General features: G+C 39.6%; 1 protein-coding gene across 5 annotated transcripts in view; it reads right to left on the bottom strand.

Annotated features, from left to right (window-relative positions):
- Window positions 1-1,242: 1,242 nt before the first annotated feature.
- Window positions 1,243-22,039, bottom strand: part of LOC126263354 (neuroglian-like) — an 80,533-nt gene continuing 59,736 nt past the window's right edge. For 2 of the 5 annotated variants that reach the window (XM_049960442.1, XM_049960443.1), the window contains exon 10: window positions 16,746-20,979. In XM_049960442.1, the coding sequence (XP_049816399.1) occupies window positions 20,945-20,979 (35 nt within the window). In that variant the 3' untranslated portion in view covers window positions 16,746-20,944. Of the gene's footprint in view, window positions 1,343-14,145; window positions 14,487-14,718; window positions 16,704-16,745; window positions 20,980-22,039 lie in introns of those variants that run through there. The other 3 variants (XR_007546870.1, XR_007546872.1, XR_007546871.1) reach the window with 3 other exon arrangements.

The following is a 22,039-nucleotide window of genomic DNA, read 5'->3' as shown; positions in this document are numbered from 1 at the left end:
AATTCGTCAGTAGGAAAAGGGAGAGAAGGAAACATAGTAGGTGAATATGGATTGGGGGGAAGAAATGAAAGAGGAAGCCGCCTTGTAGAATTTTGCACAGAGCATAACTTAATCATAGCTAACACTTGGTTCAAGAATCATAAAAGAAGGTTGTATACCTGGAAGAATCCTGGAGATACTAAAAGGTATCAGATAGATTATATAATGGTAAGACAGATTTAGGAACCAGGTTTTAAATTGTAAGACATTTCCAGGGGCGGATGTGGATTCTGACCACAATATATTGGTTATGAACTGCAGATTGAAACTGAAGAAACTGCAAAAAGGTGGGAATTTAAGGAGATGGGACCTGGATAAACTGAGAGAACCAGAGGTTGTAGAGAGTTTCAGGGAGAGCATAAGGGAACAATTGACAGGAATGGGGGAAAAAATACAGTAGAAGGAGAATGGGTAGCTCTGAGGAATGAAGTAGTGAAGGCAGCAGACGATCAAGTAGGTAAAAAGACGAGGGCTAATAGAAATCCTTGGGTAACAGAAGAAATATTGAATTTAATTGATGAAAGGAGAAAATATAAAAATGCAGTAAATGAAGCAGGCAAAAAGGAATACAAACGTCTCAAAAATGAGACCGACATGAAGTGCAAAATGGCTAAGCAGGGATGGCTAGAGGACAAATGTAAGGATGTAGAGGATTGTCTCACTAGGGGTAAGATAGATACTGCCTACAGGAAAATTAAAGAGACCTTTGCAGAGAAGAGAACCACTTGTATGAATATCAAGAGCTCAGATGGCAACCCAGTTCTAAACAAAGAAGGGAAGGCAGAAAGGCGGAAGGAGTATATAGAGGGTTTATATAAGGGCGATGTACTTGAGGACAATATTATGGAAATGGGAGAGGATGTAGATGAAGATGAAATGGGAGATAAGATACTGCGTGAAGAGTTTGACAGAGCACTGAAAGACCTGAGTCGAAACAAGGCCCTGGGAGTAGACAACATTCCATTAGAACTACTGATGGCCTTGGGAGAGCCAGTCATGACAAAACTCTACCATCTGGTGAGCAAGATGTATGAGACTGGCGAAATACCCACAGACTTCAAGAAGAATATAATAATTCCAATCCCAAAGAAAGCAGGTGTTGACAGATGTGAAAATTACCGAACTATCAGTTTAATAAGTCACAGCTGCAAAATACTAACGCGAATTCTTTACAGACGAATGGAAAAACTGGTAGAAGCGGACCTCGGGGAAGATCAGTTTGGATTCCGTAGAAATGTTGGAACACGTGAGGCAATACTAACCTTACGACTTATCTTAGAAGAAAGATTAAGAAAAGGCAAACCTACGTTTCTAGCATTTGTAGACTTAGAGAAAGCTTTTGACAACGTTAACTGGAATACTCTCTTTCAAATTCTGAAGGTGGCAGGGGTAAAATACAAGAAGCGAAAGGCTATTTACAATTTGTACAGAAACCAGATGGCAGTTATAAGAGTCGAGGGGCATGAAAGGGAAGTAGTGGTTGGGAAAGGGTTGTAGCCTCTCCCCGATGTTGTTCAATCTGTATATTGAGCAAGCAGCAAAGGAAACAAAAGAAAAATTCGGGGTAGGTATTAAAATTCATGGAGAAGAAATAAAAACTTTGAGGTTCGCTGATGACATTGTAATTCTGTCAGAGACAGCAAAGGACTTGGAAGAGCAGTTGAACGGAATGGGCAGTGTCTTGAAAGGAGGATATAAGATGAACATCAACAAAAGCAAAACGAGGATAATGGAATGTAGTCAAATTAAATCGGGTGATGCTGAGGGGATTAGATTAGGAAATGAGACACTTAAAGTAGTAAAGGAGTTTTGCTACTTAGGGAGTAAAACAACTGATGATGGTCGAAGTAGAGAGGATATAAAATGTAGACTGGCAATGGCAAGGAAATCGTTTCTGAAGAAGAGAAATTTGTTAACATCGAGTATAGATTTAAGTGTCAGGAAGTCATTTCTGAAAGTATTTGTATGGAGTGTAGCCATGTATGGAAGTGAAACATGGACGATTAATAGTTTGGACAAGAAGAGAATAGAAGCTTTCGAAATGTGGTGCTACAGAAGAATGCTGAAGATAAGGTGGGTAGATCACGTAACTAATGAGGAGGTATTGAATAGGATTGGGGAGAAGAGAAGTTTGTGGCACAACTTGACTAGAAGAAGGGATCGGTTGGTAGGACATGTTTTGAGGCATCAAGGGATGACAAATTTAGCATTGGAGGGCAGCGTGGAGGGTAAAAATCGTAGAGGGAGACCAAGAGATGAATACACTAAGCAGATTCAGAAGGATGTAGGTTGCAGTAGGTACTGGGAGATGAAGAAGCTTGCACAGGATAGAGTAGCATGGAGAGCTGCATCAAACCAGTCTCAGGACTGAAGACCACAACAACAACAACAATTGAGTTTTGTAGGTTCTAAATGCGTCCATACCTATCAAGCAGTTGACTATAAGTTTGTCTACTTTTAAAAAATTACACTGCACAGAAAATTGTTCAATGTTCACGGTGTAAGAGCTTGGTGTTTTACTAATTTGGTTTTGCCGCCTGTAGTGGTTTTTGCAGTTTTGCACTGGCAGAACAGGAAATTTATTCCGTCCTTTTAGTTCGGTGAAAAATGCTTCAGACATTAAATTAGTCGTAGACCATGTATCAAGTATTAACTGTGCGGCTGTACAAAAAATTTTCACTCTGATTACTGCTTGAACTTGTTCTTCCAGTGTATTTTTCGCCGATTTTAGTTCATGTTGATATAGATCGTCTTTTATGTCTCCTTGTTCATCGAATCGTACGAAACATGTTTGCAAATCTGGTTTGCCCCCATCGCTTATAAGGTTTAAGGTATGGGGCTCAACTACTACCGATTCGGGTTTTCCTGCGGTGTAGTCTGATCTACTTCGGTACATGGGACAACTTCTGTTAGTTATACTGTGTGATTGTTTCTCCAGTGTGTATCATTTACATGCTTTCTAGTGTGTTCATATGGCTGTTGTGAAATGTTGCCGTATTGTGATTTTGCTGCGCAAAGGTTGACTGTGGTACGGCGTGTTTGTTATTGTGGCCGCGCGGCGGCCACCGATGCGGCTGTTTTCATTTACACGCGGTGCATAATTTTGAGAGGAGGGATTGAAATTAGCTTGTGGATGGTAATCGTTCCTGTTATACGGAAAGTTTTGCTTAAATATCTTGTTCCTACCATTCCCATTCCCGTATCCATTGCCACGGTTAATGTATTCTTGCGGTTGCGCGTATCAGCCTTGCTGTATGTTTGCGTCTGGCTTTTTGTATTGAACATTCAACTTACATTGTTGTGGTGTTTGGTTGTCTGACGCCCTGTTTGTTATTACTTTCTCCTCATATATGAGGTCGATTGAATCTAAAATGGACAGAAAATATTCTGTGTCGTGCTCAGGTGTACTAATTAATTTTTCACGAATGTGTGATGGCAAACTACTTTTTAAAATTTTTAAAACATCCACATGAGAAATAGGATGCGTCCAACAACGTGTTTTATGGAGATACTTCTCAAAATACCCTCGCAAGCTACCATATTTGCTATTAAAAGGGGCGGAGTTAAAAACCTCTCGCCTAAGTCTCTCCTGTACGGCTTCTGACCAATATTTGTCAAGAAACGCCCGTTGTAAATATGTGGTACAACGCTCAGCTACCTCGGTCGCCCACAAAAGTACATCGCCTTGCGTGTACCCAACAACAAACTTAATCTTTTGTGCTTCCGACCAATTTCTAGGAAACACATGTCGAGAAGCGCTAATAAACGCAACAGGATTCATCTTCTTACCTTCACTCGTAACTGTTGGAAATTGACAGTGTCTAAATAGACCTTCGTCGGCAAATATCGTGGACAAGCTGTTTGCATTTTGTGCTGTGTTTACATAGCTGTCATAATTATTTACATTTCTGGTAGGTACCGGTTCTGGTGTTATGCCGTGTAAACTTACACTCTTCGTTCTGTCATTACTATTGGCATTGTTTGTAGGGTTTGCAATGATCTGTGTGCATACATTACTTTGGTTTGCTGTGGGTGGCACTTTGTTTATTTGTACAACTGGTGTCTCTGTATCAGTTTCACCTAAGTAGTTGCGTATCCAGCACTCTGTAGCTTGCAAAATTGGTGTTCACCTTGTCGATAATGTCATTTTCCTTTTGCTGAATTACCTTTTCAACTACATCATTGATTAATTTACATTCCTTCACTACCTTTTCCGCTGCGGTACTGGTTTTGTCTAGAGTACGTGCTTCAACTTGTGAAATTACGTCAGAATAATTCTCATTAATTTTGTTTCTTTCCTTTTCGGCACAGACTGATTTGATTTCAAGTGATGCTACTTTTAAAGTGAGTTCATCAATAGCTATTAGTATATTTTCGTACTCCTTGTGCGGTTTGTTTACCACGGTAGAGATGTTCTTTACTGTGGAAGTTAATTGTGTTTGTGTAGTTTCCAGGTTCGTGTGTGTGTCTTTCATCGCTTTTATTTGCTGCTCTACTGCATCATTCTGCTCGTTAAGAGTGTCTAATTTCTGTTTTATACCAGTAATGTCATTGTTTACTTCGGAAAGTACATCTTGTTTTAGGTGTTTTTCCATGTCTTTAAATTTTACATTCATCTCCTCGCGTAAATTCTTTGTTAAATCACTGATCTGTTGTGTGACTGTATCCTGAAAATCCCTTAAAACTTGTTTTTGCTCTTGTTTTATGTGGTTTATGTCTTGTGTGACTATGGTAAGGTTTTGCGCGAAACTGTCAAATTTTGTATTTATGTCCATTCGCAAATTGGTGTTTATATTTTTTATGTCTGCACGAAAACTGGTGTAATTGGTGTTCATACTATCCAGATTTTGAAGTATCACGGCAAGTGCGTCATTTTGGCTGCTATTTAATGTACTTTGGTTGTTGACAACTGTACTCTGCAAATCAACATTTGAATTTCGTGTGATGGGTGACGGTGAAGTGTCGTCAAAAATGATGTTATCTGCGCTTTCTATTTTATCCTGTGCGAACAGAATTTTGCTCGTGGAGATACGTGATGTAGTTTCATCTATTGCCATCAACGTGTCCTCAAAGTTAGAACTCTGTGAAAGCGCACTAGCACTTGTCATTACGGTCATGTTCAACTCTGAACTCTTTAATACATCTAATTGTGGAATACATGGCGCTGCTACTTCATATGTTCTCTCCTGCAATTGTACGCCATCTTTGCTCACTGCTTTTTCGCCATTGTCAACAATAATGGAAACTGATTTTTACGCCATTTTGGTTGAAAAGTAAAATTAAAATTTTTGGGAAACAGATAACTGAAATATAATATTTTGTGAATTTAAACATACGATTTACGTGCCGTCAAGCGTTAAATAGCTACTTTTATGACGCACAAAATGTTATGACACAGAAACTTTAAACTTTTCTCTCGCTACTCATTGCGAAAAATTCCTGAAAAATTCACTACAGTACATTTAGGAAAGGAAATTAAGGAAGGGTACTTCTAATCAAAACGCAGGAGACACTACCAAGCATAGCTAAGCAAGCGGTTGCGTAGCGGTCCTACCTTTGCTGCGATGAAACAAACAGTGTATGTCCATAATTTTCCGCAAATTCCGATTTCATTTTGCTTCCTTTTGGAATTGGTTTTCTCCACAAGAATGATACTGACTGGGCCAAATACTTCACGAAATAAGCGTCAAACGAAAAAACTACAAAGAACGAAACTCGTCTAGCTTGAAGGGGGAAACCTGATGGCGCTATGGTTGGCCCGCTAGATGGCGCTGTCAAAGGTCAAACGGATATCAACTGCGTTTTTCTAAATAGGAACCCATTTTTATTACATATTCGTGTAGTACGTAAAGAAATATGAATGTTTTAGTTGGAGCCCTTTTTTCGCTTTGTGGTAGATGGCGCTGTAATAGTCACAAACGTATAAGTACGTGGTATCACGTAACATTCCCAGTGCGGACAGTATTTGCTTCGTGATACATTACCCGCGTTAAAATGGACCGTTTACTAATTGCGGAAAAGGTCGATATCGTGTTGATGTATGGCTATTGTGATCAAAATGCCCAACGGGCGTGTGCTATGTATGCTGCTCGGTGTCCTGGACGACATCATCCAAGTGTCCAGACCGTTCGCCGGATAGTTAACGTTATTTAAGGAAGCAGGAAGTGTTCAGCCACATGTGTAACGTCAACCACGACCTGCAACAAATGATGATGCCCAAGTAGGTGTTTTAGCTGCTGTCGCGGTTAATCCGCACATCAGTGGCAGACAAATGTACGGGACGATGACAGATTTTTTGCAGGCGTTCTATTTAGCGACGAAGCGTCGTTCTCCAACAGCGGTAACGTAAACCGGCATAATATGCACCATTAGGCAACGGAAAATCCACGATGGCTGCGACAAGTGGAACATCGTGATCTTGGCGGTTTAATGTATGGTGCGGCATTATGAGAGGAAGGATGATTGGCTCCCATTTTATCGATGACGATCTAAATGGTGCAATGTATGATGATTTCCTACGTAATGTTCTACCGATGTTACTACAAGATGTTTCACTGCATGACAGAATGGCGATGTACTTCCAACATAATGGATGTCCGTCACATAGCTCGCGTGCGGTTGAAGGGGTGTTGAATAGCATATTTCATGACAGGTGGATTGGTCGTCGAAGCACCATACCATGGCCCGCACGTTCGCCGAATCTGACGTCCCCGGATTTCTTTCTGTGATCCACCGACAACGCCTGACAATATGCGTCAGCGCATTGTCAATGCACGTGCGAACATTACGGAAAGCAAACTACTCGCTGTTGAGAGGAATGTCGTTACACGTGTTGCCAAATGCATTGAGGTTGACGGACATCATTTTGAGCATTTATTGCATTAATGTGGTATTTACAGGTAATCACGCTGTAACAGCATGCGTTCTCAGAAATGATAGGTTCACAAAGGTACATGTATCACATTGGAACAACCGAAATAAAATGTTCAAACGTACCTACGTTCTGTATTTTAATTTAAAAAACCTACCTGTTACCAACTGTTCGTCTAAAATTGTGAGCCATATTTTTGTGCCTTGCTGCGCCATCTATCACAAAGCGAAAAAAGTGGTCCACCTAAAACATTCATATTTCTTTACGTACTACATGAATATGTAATAAAAATGGGGGTTCCTATTTTTAAAAAACGCAGATGATATCCGTTTGACCTATGGCAGCGCCATCTAGCGGTCCAACCATAGCATCATCTAGTTTCCCCCTTCAAGCTAGACAAGTTTCGTTCCTTGTAGTTTTTTCGTTTGACGCTTATTTCGTGAAATATTTGGCCCGGTCACGATCAATGGACCACCCTATATACATAAATTAATTCACAGATCTCGTAAATTGTGAACCAGTCGTGTCGTGAACTGACTTCTGGTGTCCTTGGTTACATTCATACTCTTCCGCCACAAGTATTTATTTCTTGACCATGTGTATAACATTTCTTAATCGGGGTTCTTCTTCAGATGCGGTTCTGACATTGAGATGATGCACAGAAGAAAACTTTCGTGGTTTTGTTCCAATAAAAATTATTATTCAAACAACGCAAATGGCTGCCACACACATCTTACAAAAAATACGTCTTCTCCACTCGAGAACTAAAGACAGAGTCTCTCTATTTATTGACAAAAAAATTGAATGTGGCTTCCCTCATTTGTTACCGCCTTCCATCTTAGTAAAATACATCTTTCACTGGCGCTTACAGCGGTCGCGCTAATGTGTTTGTCGGTGCCTTTCTTACGTACCAATACAAACAGAGTTAAGCATTTCAGCTTTTGCTTTGATGCCCTCAATATCACTTCTTGTCTCATTCGCTAGGGACTGGAGACTAACTTTGGTGCCAATAACAGCCTTTACATATGACCAGAATTTCTTTTAGTTCTGTGAAAGATCACTTGGCAAAATCCATCTGTGGAAGTCATTGAAGGCTTCACGCACTGCTCTCTTGACAGCTAATTGCGTTTCATTCAGTATTTTTCTGTCTATAGCCTTATGCTTTGTTTTACATCTGTTATGTAGTTATCTGTCTCTTTAGAAGTTTCTTTACAGTGACTGTGTACCATGGATTCTCATACTTCTTGATTTCCTACAGCTATCGTTATCTCGATTGGTTGCAAAGCCGCCTAATCTGAAACACTCCTGTTCGTAAGTGTCAAATACATAACTGACAAATGTCTACAACTTATTTTTTATGTCGAAATATGTAAATCTCAGTGAAACACAAGAGAACTCTGAAAATTTATTTTTGAACAGGAGTATGTGGAGTTCATGCTACACGATGGGAAATCCAGATTAGCTGGTACATCAAACAACTTGTCTGCGAGAAAGCAATCCGTTTTCAATGAAATTTACATACTCCATCTGACTGCTAAACAAAATGCCCCAGTTTCAAATGTCGACACTGACTATTGCTAATCTTTATCTTTACTCTTGCAAATAATCAGTCTTGCAGAAGTTTTATTGTAACTGCACAGCAAATGAATATAAAAATTAACGTGTCTGACTTTCTGATAAGAGTGATTCAAAATTCACGAAATAGTACTTTACTGAAGTCTTTTACTAGTATTAAGCCTCTCAACTGATACTGATATTATTTTCACAAATACACTCTGCCAATCACTGTGCCTTACAACGGACATAAACTTGATGGTAATTAAATTTATTGGTCTACCTGTGAGCACGGAATCGTCATCTGCTCTGTAATAATGATGTGACTGTCAAAAACCAAATTTCATTTGCCGTATTTGCGATGTGCAACACAGGTCCATATCTTACCAATTTTCATAAATGCATCTCAGCACACAACACGCGGTACGCAATACGATTTTGCAAAGAGTCATGAAAGTAAATGTACATGGGGAACTAATCTTAACGACGGATAAATGAGAAGAAAGACTCCAAGTTTAACTGCGCTTCATTAAACCATAACAACAGTACAACTTTTCATAAAGTTCTTACACCTAGACAAGTTAACAAAATATTTCTTAATAGCTCTCCTGTGTACAGTTTCTTCCGTTCACACTTGTTTTAACAAGAAGACAAGCCCATATGCTTCGTGACAATTTTTTTACAGCAAACTTCAACCATATGCTGTGTTCTAACAATGAGATGCTACACAGTCGCAAAATATAAAGAACTGGACTACCGTATCTTAAAAGTTCGCTTTTATCGTTCTTCCATTAATACAATTTCATTTGTTCAATATCTTTCCTCAGAAGATATTATTACAAAATCCTTTCTAAATAACGCTGTCTCCACTACACAGTCCGCCAGCTTCCATCTTCTGTTAAACCAAGCACACTGCCAGACTGTCCAACACAATCTGCTACTGTTACTCTCTGACTTAACTCTGACAAAGCAAAGTTAACCTCTGTGACCATCAACTCTGGTCACAAACACAGACTTACACAGATTATTATTACAGAGGCTCAGTACATTTTTCAAATTTACAACTTCATTCATATTTGTGGGCAAAGTTTCCTGAAAATTGTAATGGCCAATAGGACAACCCCCTTTGTTATAGTGTTTGGCTCTGTTGTGTTGCTGGCTGTGGTTATGGGTTTTCTGCTTTTATTTTGCTTTTAATTTTGTTTTAGCTTTGTCACTATGTTACTATTTAGCCATTGTTTTTGGCCATCTGCATTATTATATCAAGTTCTGTTTGGTAGTTTTCATTGTTGAGAGGCACTGTGTTGAATCTATGGAGCAAGTGTCGAATTGCTGCTTGCGTTCATGACTGTGGGTGGTTCGAGTGTTGGAGAATGATTACATCAGCTGCTGTGGGTTTACGGTAAATTTCAAACGCATGTTTATTATTTTGATTTTTGATTGCTATATCCAGGAAGTTAATTTGGTTAGTGTGTTCTATTTCAATTATGAATAGTTCAAAATGGTTCAAATGGCTCTGAGCACTATGGGACTTAACTTCTGTACCCTACTCCCCTAGAACTTAGAACTACTGAAACCTAACTAAACTAAGGACATCACACACATCCACCCCCGAGGCAGGTTTCGAACCTGCGACCGTAGCGGTCGCGCGGTTCCAGCCTGTAGCGCCTAGAACCGCTCGGCCACTCCGGCCGGCATGAATAGTTCCTGCAGACTACAGTAAACCAATCATTTTCCATTCCTTGGTGCATACGGACAACGGGGCACTCATAACAAAATGCTCTGAAATCATTAAGAATAGAGTAATTCCCTAAACCAACACGGCCATTGAACAAGAGCGATAATGAATTTAACGGAAATTTGGAAATTTATGGTAAGTTCTTATGGGACCAAACTGCTGAGGTCATGGGTCCCTAAGGTAACACATTACTTAATGCAATTTAAACTACCTTACGCTAGGGACGACACACACACTCCTGTCCGAGGGAGGACTCGAACCTCCGACGGCGGGAGCCGCGCGAACCGTGACAACCCCCCCCCCCCCCCCCCCTAGACCGCGCGGCTACCACGCGAGGGGCCTGAATTTAACGAATGTCATTGTGATATCAGTGCTGTGAACCCAAGGAGAAGGAAAAAAGTTTTCTCCGCATATTGATTTGCCCTCGTAAACAGGGTGGAAAAAACAGCCAGACTATCACTGACGAGAGTGAAGGAGTTTGGCTGGTAAGCGAACGTATTTGTGTATCTAGCAGAACGATTTTATCCAACAGGGGGCCCAAATCATGTCTTCTGTGATGTCAACTTTGTTCGATTTTGGAAACATGATTTTCGAACATTTGCTGTAATGTAATTGCTAAAAATTAAATCTGTTTCCTTCTTCGCCAATGTGATAGTTAACACTAACTGATCTACTATACTTGTTAGAATAAAAGTTAATTCAAGCTCTCTGTACGTAATCTAACCATGTGGCCTTGAGATTCAGATATTAATCACATTACACGTTGCAGCACCAAGTGTCGACTATCTTACTCCAGTATCGTTTCTGCAGTGCAGCTTATTATCCCAACAAATTAATAGCATTTCAGTACTTTTAGCTTAGCTGAGTTGATAGCAAGTTCTACACAGTACATACCAAAGAAAATTCCTGTCTAACATACATTTATCCATATGGGATAACGTGATCACTTACGTATACATTGAGGTGACAAAAGACATGGTATACCTCCTAAATCGTGTCGCACCCCTTTTTCCTGATGTAATGAAGCGAATCGACGAGGCATGGACCCAACCAGTTTTTGGAAGTCCCTTGAAGAAATACAGTCATGTTGACTCCATAATTGTAAAAGTGTTGCCGGTGTAGGACTTCGTGCACGAACTGACGCCTGATTTATGATCCATAAATATTCAATGCCATTCATGTCGAACGATCTGCGTGGCCAAATCACTCGCTGTGCACGATCTGACCTCTCGACTATGTCCCATAAATGTTTGATGGGATCCACGTCGGGCGATCTGGGTGACCGAATCTTTCATTCTAATTGTCCATAATGTTCTTCAAACCAATCGTGAACAATTGTGGCCCGTTGAAATGGCGCATTGTCATCTCCAACGCTAGGAAAAAGGATGATCTTCAGTTCCCAAGGTTAAATATAACTTTTGCTCAGAAGGGGGTAAATTATGCTGCCACAAAAGTCTCTGGTCACTTACCTAATAGTATCAAAAGTCTGACAGGCAGCCATATAGCATTTAAAAGGAAATTAAAAGAATTTCTGAATGGCAAATTCAGAAATTCAGAATTCCTGATGTCACATTGAAGACAGTATTTTACCTGGTTCTTTCAGGTGATGTCCAAATATTTTAAGTTCATCAGGTTACCCTCCATTCAGAAAGCTGTAGCACTCAGCGACTGTTGCATTGACTCGTAAATTATAGATTTCAGCGATCAGTCGTACTTTTTAAATTTTATTGTGCAGATCTATAGTTCGGCTAGAAGCTAGCCATTCTCAATGCAATGCAATTTTCGCTCAATGCATATACTCGTAATTCCCTGTTGGTCGGCCTTCATCCACAGTTCACTGAATAGTTGTGGATGAATCCTGACCAACAGGGAATTACATGCATTGAGCAAAAATAATAGTGCATTGCGAATGGCTAGCTTCTAGTTGAAATCTAGATCTGCACAATAAAATTTAAAAAGGACGACTGATCGCTGCAATCTATAATTTACAGGTGTTTTAAGTTCTTCCAAGATGTTCAAGAAACGTCCCTTTGGCGCCGCGTGTAAAATTTCAAGATTGGTCCTACCGACTGTTTCATTTCAGTCAGATTATCTCAGAATGCTGATTTATTACGGGTCTCAAAGTTTTACCAGTTTGACGTATATACTGCTTACTGCAGTGATTGCATTTAATCTTGTACGCACCTGGTCCACTAAATGTAAAACTTTATTTATTTGTACAGTATCATACTTTAGTTTTAAACGAAGAGCTTAACTTGTGTGAAACCCCATTCCTAAACTGGTTTCGCGAATTTGTTGCTCTATTTTACAACACTTTCGCTCTGTAAAACTTAACACCAAAGCTCTGTAAAGGGTAATACTAACATCTTACCCACTCTCTGAGCTCAATATCTCACTGATTATAGCGGGATGGTGATTCAGTTTTCCAGATAAGCAAACGGAAATCAAACATCATCGTCACGGTCGTGATGTGAGCTGATGGTGTGCGTGTACCGTATATGTAGTGCGTGCAGTGACTGATGTTGAGAAATCAATGGAGAGTGCAAACAGCAGTTTCCTTCATCATGGAATAATTTATGTACATTGTGTGCAGTGTTTGACATTGAGCACCAGATATTTACATTATAATTTAACTTCTTTGCAAGAACGAATAATCAGATGACGGTGTACACTAGAGATGAGGGAACATATGTTAAGACATAGGGGAATAACTTCCATGGTACTAGAGGGGACAGTAGAGGACAAAAACTGTAGAGGAAAACTGAGATTGGAATACATCAAGCAACTAATTGAGGACGTAGGTTGAAAGTGTTACTCTGAGAATAAAAGGTTGGCACAGGAGAGAATTCGTGGCGGGCCACGTCAACCCAGTCATAAAGAGTGATGACTGAACAAAGAAAAAAGCAACCTGAGAAAACCGAGATTGCGCTGTTTTAAACACACCGCCGTTTCCTAATCAAACTAAACCTATAAGTGTGCAGATATCTGTATGTATGAATTACGTTTTCTGTCCTTAAACTGTAACACCATGACATACCCAATATCCTCGTGAGACAGCTCCATGGATGAATAAAACTATTACTACTACTACTAGCGGAGATATTGTGGGCTGTAGCAGCTGTAGAGATGCAAGAACGGAGAAGATATCAAATATAAGAGTCTATGACAGACAGGCTCATAAAAGTAAAAAAAAAAAAAACCCTGATGATTCAATAGGAATTTGTGTCACAAATGTTTCCGATATTCATTGTTAAAATACATTACGCAACATGTTAAAGAGATAGTTATTCTGAGATATATAAGCTGCAAGACAGAAAAAGAATGCATTCAGTATTGATGTTTCTTAAAAAATACGCATTTTCAACACTTAATAATCAGTATTTACAAGTTTGCACCAACTTGTATTCATGCCTAATTAGATCTCAGTTCGGACAGCGCACGTTTTCAAAGCAGTGTGTGCACACTTTTTATTCGCCGGGCCTACGACGTAGTTGCGATGTCGCATGTCAAAAATATGCATCGATTCCAAATCTGCATAAAGTCTGCATACGGTATAGCTAACAGCCTGGCTCTGATAATTCAGGGCTTCGTTATAATGCATGCATTGTCCCACAAACGAACAACCATGCAGTTATGAAAGGCTCCAGACGGTTTTCGTTAGTTTATTCATGAAATACTGTTAGCAACGATGCACTCATGAGGGCAGACACGCAACTCCGACACATTTTCTGTGAGTTTCGGTTACCAGACAATAATATGATCAATTTTTTAAAAAGTTTCTGCTTCTTTTGGTATTTAGTTATACTGACCATCCAGCCACCTTTGTATTTCATAACTTAAATATACAGGGTGCCCATAAAGTCGGTTTACAGCTTCAAAATTTTATTACATCAGTTGTTGAAATATTTCAACAACATTTATTTTATTGTAATCAGCGTTTATAAAAGTTTTTTTGACAGTGTTTAATAGACCTCTGTATAGGCGCCTTTAGTTGCACAAATCACATTAAGATGGTAATCGATTTCTTGCAATGTTCGCTGTAGCATAGTGTCTTCAGTGGTGGCAATGGCATTACGAATCGTTTGCTTCAAGTCAGCAGTGTCCCATATCTGTATTTGATACACGCTATCTTTTGCATATCCCCATAAAAAAGTCCAAGGGAGTGATATCTGGCGAACGTGGTGGCCAAGGAATTGGCCCATCCCTTCCAATCCATCTGCCTGGAAATGTTTCATTGAGGAACCGACAAACATGCAGTCCCCAATGCGGTGGTGCACCATCTTGCTGGAAAATGATCGTTGGTTGTAATTCACTCAGTTGTGGTGCTACATAACCTCTTCAGGCCCGAGCACATATTAAAATTCCAAGTGAACTAAATTTGTGTTAACTGCAATCTGTTAATGCTAGTTAACAATGAATGACCCTCAAAAACAAATTTTAACCATTGACAATTTTTTATAGATGGTATCACATATGATACCTTGGGACTCAAGCAGGGCATTTATACACACAACTATGCAGTTTCATTTTGGTTTATTCCAAAAAAATTCCAGTCAGAAATATTACACACATTGTTCATATTTTCTGTAGATACCATAATAGGTGAAAACTGTAATTTGGTATCAAAATTTTTAACTATACTATGTAAACAATTAAAAATATATAAACAAAATTACCATAGCAAAATGTGTCAAATTATTGTTCCTCTTTTGGTATTATCACAAGTATCAAATGTAAATTAACAACACTTATACTAAATTTATTTTGTTTTTTGTGGATTTTGTTAAAACAGTGCTGTCAGCAGTGAAGCAAAGGAACACTTTGCACTGCTCACATCGTACAAAAGTGAGACCTCTACAGCCTTCTGCCCGGCATTTTGACCTGTTGTTCTGAACATGGTTCATCATTTCAGGCAAATGAAGCTTGCTTGCTTTCCTTTTTTCCTTTGGTGGTAGTGGGATGGGACGTCTTGGTCTTTTCCTATCTTGTAAATAATCTTCTTCGGAGCCTAGTTCTTGCTCCATAGGTTCGATCAGTAAACTTGACCATTGGTGAAAATATATCAAATTTTCTGCAATATCAAGCTTGAACTGATAGTATGGCACTGTATGTTTCTTTGCAATACCATTCTGCATTGCAGTCTCTCTGTATTCCAACCAAGCAGCAGCAATTGCAAAATCAATAAAGTGATGAATCACTCTGATGGTCCATTTGTGGGTCTGGGCTCTCATGCCATACTTTCCCATCATCCTATCTAACAGGTCAACACTTCCCTTGTAAATATTGTATGCCTTTATTATACATGGGTGAGGAACTTCAATGTACTTTTTCTCCTTTTTAGACCACCGCGTGCATTTTCAATTGGCTCAACACCTGATTCTGTTGAAGCCAAATAAATTGCTAGGTTGTCAAACCATTTGATAATTGCTAGTTTCCCGTCATTCCTTACCACCTGATCATGGCTGCCTCTTGTTTTTCTCATTGTTGCATCTTCCTCAAACCGTATACTTCTCAGGATGCGACTCAGCATTATTGTGCCAGTGGCAGTAATGTTCCTGTCTCTCAGTAACTTGTCGAGGAGGGGAACAGAAGTAAAATACCTGTCAACATAAATTGACGACTTCTCTGTCAATGTATCACTAAGTTTCAACACTACTCTGCCTCCTGCATCTAACTTCTCTGGAGGGGGCACTTTTTCAGACTGAATTTCTTTCCCTTTTCCTTCATACATACAGAAATCAAGGGGTATGTCATTAGGGTTTGCCATGACAAAATTCTTCAAACCTTCTGGGTTAGGTTTTCCCTTTACATACTGCTTCATTTTCACTTGTCCATGAAACGGAATCATGTGCTCATCGATAGATATTTCCCTTGACGATGGTTTTCTAAATTTCCCTTTCTAACAGTCTCCAATATTGGTTTTATTTTCCAAAAGTTGTATTGCTTTTCCTGTTCACTAATAGCATTGTCGTCAACTAATTTTATATTGTTCCTCAGTAGGTAAAATCTGTCTCTTGAAACATTGTCTGCAACTAGTGGGTATCTACTTTTCCTCTCCCAGCACATTCTTAGACATGGTACACCTATAAGTGCTGCAACAATACTCACTCCCCAAAACTTGTGCATTTCTTCTACAGTACAATTTAGTGATTTTCCTGTTTTACTGACATGCCTATAATTTTTGAATTGAGACATATCCTCAAAAAATGAACCATGAAAGTCTTTGCAAAAGTATTCAAATGGTTTCTTGAGTTCATCTGTGGCTCTGAGCACTATGGGACTTAACATCTTAGGTCATCAGACCCTACAACTTAGAACTAGTTAAACCTAACTAACCTAAGGACATCACACACATCCATGCCCGAGGCAGGATTCGAACCTGCGACCATAGCAGTCTCGCGGTTCCGGACTGCGCGCATAGAACCGCGAGACCACCGCGGCCGGCGAGTTCATCTGTGGCTACTGATGTGGTGGCAGCAATGTTGGATCGGAGGTTGAAAACTAAAAGAAAGGCAAAGTAGTTTTTTTAAGTAAACCATCTACTAATATATGGTAATTTCTTTAATAACACACTTATTCTTACACATCTGTATGCATCCAAAACTTGCTTCTTTCTCGGATTTTAGCAAGAGGTACAGTTTCTTCATCTGATGAACTTTCGTCACTTTGATTTCTTTGTATCAAAGCGTCATCTTCATCATCAGACTCACCAAACTCTACGTCAGACTCACCTGGATCAATTCTGTTGATCAACTCAGTGATCTCTTCATTAGTCAAGCCTCAGAATCAAGCGGAAAACAAATATAATCTCACTTCCACTGACGTGAACAAAATCGGAATTGTGTCCCAGGGTATTGTATATGATACCAAAAACATTAACTTTTAAAAATCCTGTAGAGCTTTCCTATGTTGTTAAAGCGCGTGAAAGCACATGTAACTGATAAAATTCATGTCTTTACCTTTATTTCGCCGAGACATGCTGGGACTACTCAGCAGGACGTCGTTATCAGGAGAAAGAAAACTGGCGTTCTACGTATCGGAGTGTGGAATGTCAGACCCCTTAATCGGGCAGGTAGGTTAGAAAATTTAAAAAGGGAAATGGATAGGTTAAAGTTAGATTGTGGTAATTAGTGAAGTTCGGTGGCAGGAGGAACAAGACTTTTGGTCTGGTGATTACAGGGTTATAAATACAAAATCAAATAGGGGTAATGCAGGAGTAGGTTTAATAATGAATAAACAAATAGGAGTGCGGGTTAGCTACTACAAAGAGCATAGTGCACGCATTATTGTGGCCAAGATAGACACAAAGCCCATGCCTACTACAGTAGTACAAGTTTATATGCCAACTAGCTCTGCAGATGATGAAGAAATTGATGAAATGTATGAAGAGATAAAAGAAATTATTCAGGTAGTGAAGGGAGACAAAAATTTAATAGTCATGGGTGACTGGAATTCGTCAGTAGGAAAAGGGAGAGAAGGAAACATGGATTGGGGGGAAGAAATGAAAGAGGAAGCCGCCTTGTAGAATTTTGCACAGAGCATAACTTAATCATAACTAACACTTGGTTCAGGAATCATAAAAGAAGGTTGTATACCTGAAAGAATCCTGAAGATACTAAAAGGTATCAGATAGATTATATAATGGTAAGACAGATTTAGGAACCAGGTTTTAAATTGTAAGACATTTCCAGGGGCAGATGTGGATTCTGACCACAATCTATTGGTTATGAACTGCAGATTGAAACTGAAGAAACTGCAAAAAGGTGGGAAGTTAATGAGATGGGACCTGGATAAACTGAAAGAACCAGAGGTTGTAGAGAGTTTCAGGGAGAGCATAAGGGAACAATTGACAGGAATGGGGGAAAGAAATACGGTAGAAGAAGAATGGGTAGCTCTGAGGGATGAAGTAGTGACGGCAGCAGAGGATCAAGTAGGTAAAAAGACGAGGGCTAATAGAAATCCTTGGGTAACAGAAGAAATATTGAATTTAATTGATGAAAGGAGAAAATATAAAAATGCAGTAAATGAAGCAGGCAAAAAGGAATACAAACGTCTCAAAAATGAGACCGACAGGAAGTGCAAAATGGCTAAGCAGGGATGGCTAGAGGACAAATGTAAGGATGTAGAGGCTTGTCTCACTCGGGGTAAGATAGATACTGCCTACAGGAAAATTAAAGAGACCTTTGGAGAGAAGAGAACCACTTGTATGAATATCAAGAACTCAGATGGATACCCAGTTCTAAGCAAAGAAGGGAAGGCAGAAAGGTGGAAGGAGTATATAGAGGGTTTATACAAGGGCAATGTACTTGAGGACAATATTATGGAAATGGAAGAGGATGTAGATGAAGACGAAATGGGAGATAAAATACTGCGTGAAGAGTTTGACAGAGCACTGAAAGACCCGAGTCGAAACAAGGCCCTGGGAGTAGACAACATTCCATTAGAACTACTGTTGGCCTTGGGAGAGCCAGTCATGACAAAACTCTACCATCTGGTGAGCAAGATGTAAGAGGCGAAATACCCTCAGACTTCAAGAAGAATATAATAATTCCAATCCCAAAGAAAGCAGATGTGGACAGATGTGAAAATTACCGAACTATCAGTTTAATAAGACACAGCTGCAAAATACTAACGTGAATTCTTTACAGACGAATGGAAAAACTGGTAGAAGCGGATCTCGGGGAAGATCAGTTTGGATTCCGTAGAAATGTTGGAACACGTGAGGCAATACTAACCTTACGACTTATCTTAGCAGAAAGATTAAGAAAAGGCAAACCTACGTTTCTAGCATTTGTAGGCTTAGAGAAAGCTTTTGACAATGTTAACTGGAATACTCTCTTTCAAATTCTGAAGGTGGCAGGGGTAAAATACAGGGAGCGAAAGGCTATTTACAATTTGTACAGAAACCAGATGGCATTTATAAGAGTCGAGGGGCATGAAAGGGAAGTAGTGGTTGGGAAAGGGTTGTAGCCTCTCCCCGATGTTGTTCAATCTGTATATTGAGCAAGCAGCAAAGGAAACAAAAGAAAAATTCGGGGTAGGTATTAAAATTCATGGAGAAGAAATAAAAACTTTAAGGTTCGCCAATGACATTGTAATTCTCTCAGAGACAGCAAAGGACTTGGAAGAGCTGTTGAACGGAATGGACAGTGTCTTGAAAGGAGGATATAAGGTGAACATCAACAAAAGCAAAATGAGGATAATGGAATGTAGTCAAATTAAATCGGGTGATGCTGAGGGGATTAGATTAGGAAATGAGACACTTAAAGTAGTAAATGAGTTTTGCTATTTAGGGAGTAAAATAACTGATGATGGTCGAAGTAGAGAGGATATAAAATGTAGACTGGCAATGGCAAGGAAATCGTTTCTGAAGGAGAGAAATTTGTTAACATAGAGTATAGATTTAAGTGTCAGGAAGCCGTTTCTGAAAGTATTTGTATGGAGTGTAGCCATGTATGGAAGTGAAACATGGACGATAACTAGTGTGGACAAGAAGAGAATAGAAGCTTTCGAAATGTGGTGCTACAGAAGAATGCTGAAGATAAGGTGGGTAGATCACGTAACTAATGAGGAGGTATTGAATAGGATTGGGGAGAAGAGAAGTTTGTGGCACAACTTGACTAGAAGAAGGGATCGGTTGGTAGGACATGTTTTGAGGCATCAAGGGATCACAAATTTAGCATTGGAGGACAGCGTGGAGGGTAAAAATCGTAGAGGGAGACCAAGAGATGAATACACTAAGCAGATTCAGAAGGATGTAGGTTGCATTAAGTACTGGGAGATGAAGAAGCTTGCACAGGATAGAGTAACATGGAGAGCTGCATCAAACCAGTCTCAGGACTGAAGACCACAACAACAACAACAATAACAACAACAACAACAACAACATGCTGTGCAGTTCCAGAATCCGTATTTTCTAATCTGTGCTGTCACCTAATGGCACTTGGCAGAAGCACGAACAAGCGAGCTGCAGCAAGCGCGGTGTCTATCGTGTATTATACCACAAGAAAAGATTCCGCTGCGTACGCGCCCCAGAAAAAAATAATACCTGGAGGTATCATATATGATACCTGGGGACTGAAGAGATCGGTCAGAAGGTCGAGGTAAATATGTGCAGTAATTGTTGACTCGTTGAACAAAAATGGAGCAGTTATTCGGTTGCACATGATTCCACACCACATATTCACTTTTGGACTATCCAGGTGAAGCTCCCTAGTCACATTGGGGTGTTCAGATCCACAGATTCTCATATTGTGTCTGTTTAATGTCCCAGAGACATGAAAAGTTGCGTCATCACTGAAACAAATTCGTTTGAGGAATGCTTCATCCTTTGATAGGCGTTGCAGCATGTTGAGGGCAAACTCTGTCCGTTTTGGCTTGTCATTTGGCTCTAGTGTTTGTAACAGTTGCACTTTGTAAGCATGCAACCGTAAGTTCTTGTGGACGGCGTTATGCACAGTTGAACGTGGTAGTTGCAACTGTCTGGCAGCAATGCGGATGGACTTCGTAGGTGAAGACGTTTAAAACGCGATCAATGTTTTCCTCGGATGTTCTCGGTCGCCTGCTCCTACCTATATCCAACACTGTCCCTGTCTCCATAAATTTTTTGTGCCATGCACGGATTGATGGGCGCGATGGTGGATCTCTTCCATACTTTGTTCTGAAGTTTGGTTGAATCTGAACATCCGATTTTGCCTCAATAAACCAGGACAGATTGTGCCTTCTCTTGAGAAATTGCCATTTTATAGAGGTTCAGTCTCTTCCATCAACAGAGTATCTGAAACATAAAATTTTAGTATATATAAAATCTTTAGTAAACAGTGAATACAACAAAAGAAATTTTGTTAAAATATTTCAACAACTGGCGTTGTAATAAAACCTTGAAGTTGTTAAGGGGCTTTATGGACACCCAGTATTACAACATTTTGTTATATGCTTGTCTTTCAATTTTGTTTAAGGGGAGACCGTATGTCAAAATAGATGAAACTTTATATTTTGTGTATTCTATTCCATAATGTGCTTCAGACCGTTCTGAATATTTTGGTACATCATATCCTAAAAACAGACAATTTTCGGAGCCTCGTACACACAACCACAATTGAACAGTCACATTCTGGGAACCATACTGTCACTACGTTTACATGCGACATATCTGCCGACAGACGAAAACCGAATTTGAGAAACTGTTTCTCGCTGTCGGCGGATTTGGTAGACCAGTTAAATGTGGCGTCTGGAAAACAACTGTTCCAGTTTCTGATTTAGTCAGCATAATCGCTGTATCACTCCACTTGCTTGTTAGAGGCAGACAGCTTCATGCTCAGTCTAATATTCCTGCTTCTCCTTCATTGCTCAATAAGTCACTCAGTCCATATTAGCCGAATGTTTTGAGAACAAGACGTAACCTGACAACCCAAGCACGTTTCAAAAACGGTATGCGGTTACATGGGAGCGAAAATAGACTGTGGAATTGGAAAACCGGCAACTAGTAGCGGATTTCCAGAATCGATTTTGAAGTGACCACTTAGAAGCGGTATTGGGAAATCGGTTGACAAAATCCAGTTTTGGTAGCCTCACGTAAACGGGGTGTGTCTAGAATGCTGTGAATGGCATCGTTTTGATGCCATTGTTACGTCTGAGAATTTTGCATTACAAATAAGCAAATCAGTCCTATGTTCCTGACACTAGTTTTTATGAAAATAATGCTAGCCAGCGATTTCTATAGTATACTTGCATATATTGCTTTTTTACGTATATAAAATGACTAAGCGTTGAAATATGTTTAAGAAGCGCAAATTTGCCGGTAATAGTTACGTGAGATTTTAATTTACGTTAGATGT

Source organism: Schistocerca nitens, chromosome 6, assembly GCF_023898315.1.
Source record: "Schistocerca nitens isolate TAMUIC-IGC-003100 chromosome 6, iqSchNite1.1, whole genome shotgun sequence".
In the NCBI taxonomy this organism is placed as follows: domain Eukaryota; kingdom Metazoa; phylum Arthropoda; class Insecta; order Orthoptera; family Acrididae; genus Schistocerca; species Schistocerca nitens.
This window is presented reverse-complemented; position numbering and strand designations above follow the sequence as displayed.